The following is a 2,953-nucleotide window of genomic DNA, read 5'->3' as shown; positions in this document are numbered from 1 at the left end:
CATGGCTTAGGTTTAATATTGTTCTTGTGAACAAAGCCACTGTGAACTGTGACTTACTGCATGGCTTAGGTTTAATATTGTTCTCATGAACAAAGTGACTGTGAACTGTGACTTACTGCATGGCTTAGGTTTAATATTGTTCTCATGAACAAAGTGACTGTGAACTGTGACTTACTGCATGGCTTAGGTTTAATATTGTTTTTGTGAACAAAGCCACTGTGAACTGTATGTAATTGTTTATTGGTATATGATTAAACAAATCTTTATTGAAGCCATCAGTGGCCCCCACTCTATAATTGCTACACATTATTGGATTAAAATCAAATATGTATCTGTTTATTAATATATGATTAAACAAATCTTTATTGAAGCCATCAGTGGCCCCCACTCTATAATTGCTACACATTATTGGATTAAAATCAAATATGTATCTGTTTATTAGTATATGATTAAACATACCTTTATTGAAGCCATCAGTGGATCCCACTCTATAATTGCTACACATTATTGGATTAAAATCAAATATGTATCTGTTTATTAATATATGATTAAACAAATCTTTATTGAAGCCATCAGTGGCCCCCACTCCATAATAGCTACACATTATTGGATTAAAATCAAATATGTAAATGTTTATTAGTATATGATTAAACAAATCTTTATTGAAGCCATCAGTGGCTCCCACTCTATAATTGCTACACATTATTGGATTAAAATCAAATAAGTAATTGTTTATTGGTATATGATTAAACAAATCTTTATTGAAGCCACTCTACATCTTTTGATAATACTTCATTATTCTCAGTAATAAGTTGCAAGTCTAAAAGGATAATATTTTCTACATTTATAACAGGTTATGACACTACGTTATTTGAATGACTTGCTAACCACAGGAGGTCATGTCAGTAACAGTACAAAGATTAGCTGATGTAAATTATAAAGAATTTTAATTATGTACAGATAAACATTGTAGTTTATTTTAAACTCTTTGTAGTTGATCGTTCATTTTTCCATTATGAATAATTTTAATGGCAGATAAAAATATAAGGAAAGCCTACTTCAGTGTTTCCTCTCTTACTAATCATGATGACATTATTTTGACAGAAAGCTAAAGCTTTTCTATTTAACTAACAACTACCCATTATTGTATTTGTTTGACATCTGATGATATTTTGCTTTCTGTATCTTAGTTTTGAGTTATGTTACTGATAAATCTAGGTAAAAGGACTTAGTTCTTAACTAAAAGAAAATGCACGGGTAGTAGAAATACCTAAAACTTGTCAGTTTAATTAGTTCAAAAATACAATAACAGCAACTTTTACAAAAGACAAGTTCTGTTAATAGTTATAATGTTTTGACCCGTGATATTACAACATCATAAAAAACAGTTGAATTTGAAAGTCTCATGATAGTGAGGACTGGTTTGTATGAAGGGACATTAGTCTCATGATGGTGAGGACGGGTGAAAGGACATTACAGTCTCATGATAGTGAGGATGGGTTTGTATGAAAGGACATTACAGTCTCATGATGGTGAGAATGGGTTTGTAGGTGGTGTTAAATTAGCTTTTCTAGTAAAGTGGATAAAATGTTAATATAAAGGGGAGTTCTTGAATATTTATAAGGTTATTAAAGCCACTTGTTTTTTTAATGTAACTCTTACCTAATGAATCGATTCTCTGACACAAAACATTGTAATTATTGAAATATGAACTTGCGTGCTGTAAAATTTGCTGTTATTGTTGGCTCATTCTTGACAGGAAAAATTGTTTGAGATGGGAATTTTGCCTGATTGCATTGTTTCTTTTTGAAATTATTTTCTTTTTTTACTATACAGAGTGCTATATAGTTTTAACATACACGTAAAAAATTTCCTATCAATGTGGTTTCAGATAGAGCATAATGGTTTCTAAATTTAAACAATAATTTTATCAAAAAATAAAAGTTGTGCCTATGATGTTTAGAGTCATCTTTGAAGAATTATTAACTGGATTAGAAGTTGAAACTTTGATGTATATTAACAGAATCAGTATGGTGGGCCCTCTAGTGATGAATCATCCCTTGTTAACTACATTCAGAAAGTACAAATAATGTTACCTAATGCAATCATTACCATGGTGATAATTGGCCTGGAAACATATTTCAGGTAAGTTCCTGTTGTGAAGACCTTAATTTGATACAAAAAAACAAGTATTTATTTCTACTACAAGTACATATCCTCTTCTTCATCTTCCTCCACATCAAATTGTTTGTTGTTTTCATTTATACTGTAAGTGAATATCTTTTTCTTCAATATCTTCTTCCACATATGGTTGATTGTTTTTTGGATTTTTACTATCAGTGGATATCTTTTCTTCTGCATCTTCCTCCTCATCGGTTTGTTGCTTGCATTTCTACTATTAACAGATATATATATATATTTTTTATTTTGGGTCTTCCTCTATATCAAATCATTTCACCCTGAACGTTTTCCATTTTCACCACATTGAGTGATGAATTTCCATTTTGCTGATAAGTTTTGTGTTTCTCCCTTCATCCTTTCTTCAATCTTACAAGTGTTTAGAGTCAATCGAGTCTCAGATTTCAGATTTTTGACTAACTATGTAATAGGCTTAATATAATTAAGAAAGATAGATATCACTCCAGGCTAAGAGGTTTAATTTGTACCAACCTCAAGGCTGTTTGGGAGTTATGAAAGATATACACTACTCCAGGCTAAGAGGTTTAATTCTTTGACTATGACCTACTACCATTGTAAGTAGGTATGCAACTCTCCTGAAAGTTCTTTGTAAAAATGAAACTAGTGGATGAAATTATTTAAATTTTGAGACGAAAGGTCCTATAAGTATATAGTTTTTGGAAAAATAAGATATTTCATTTTCATTTTTTCTAAAGCTACGTTTTTCTCATGCCTTTTTTTCTTTATCCATGTTGCCTATCCAACATTCAAAGTA

General features: G+C 30.6%; 1 protein-coding gene across 3 annotated transcripts in view; it reads left to right on the top strand.

Moving 5' to 3' along the window:
- LOC106470883 (crossover junction endonuclease EME1-like) overlaps window positions 1-2,953 on the top strand; it is a 48,978-nt gene that overhangs the window by 30,051 nt on the left and 15,974 nt on the right. For all 3 annotated transcript variants that reach the window (XR_002613141.1, XM_022399520.1, XM_022399521.1), the window contains one exon: window positions 2,024-2,145. Coding sequence is in view for 2 of the 3 variants with exons in the window: in XM_022399520.1 (XP_022255228.1) it covers window positions 2,024-2,145 (122 nt within the window). In the remaining variant the exon portion in view is untranslated. The remainder of the gene's footprint in view (window positions 1-2,023; window positions 2,146-2,953) is intronic.

The sequence above is a fragment of the Limulus polyphemus genome, unplaced genomic scaffold (genome assembly GCF_000517525.1).
Source record: "Limulus polyphemus unplaced genomic scaffold, Limulus_polyphemus-2.1.2 Scaffold4265, whole genome shotgun sequence".
Taxonomy (NCBI): Eukaryota; Metazoa; Arthropoda; class Merostomata; order Xiphosura; family Limulidae; genus Limulus; species Limulus polyphemus.
This window is presented reverse-complemented; position numbering and strand designations above follow the sequence as displayed.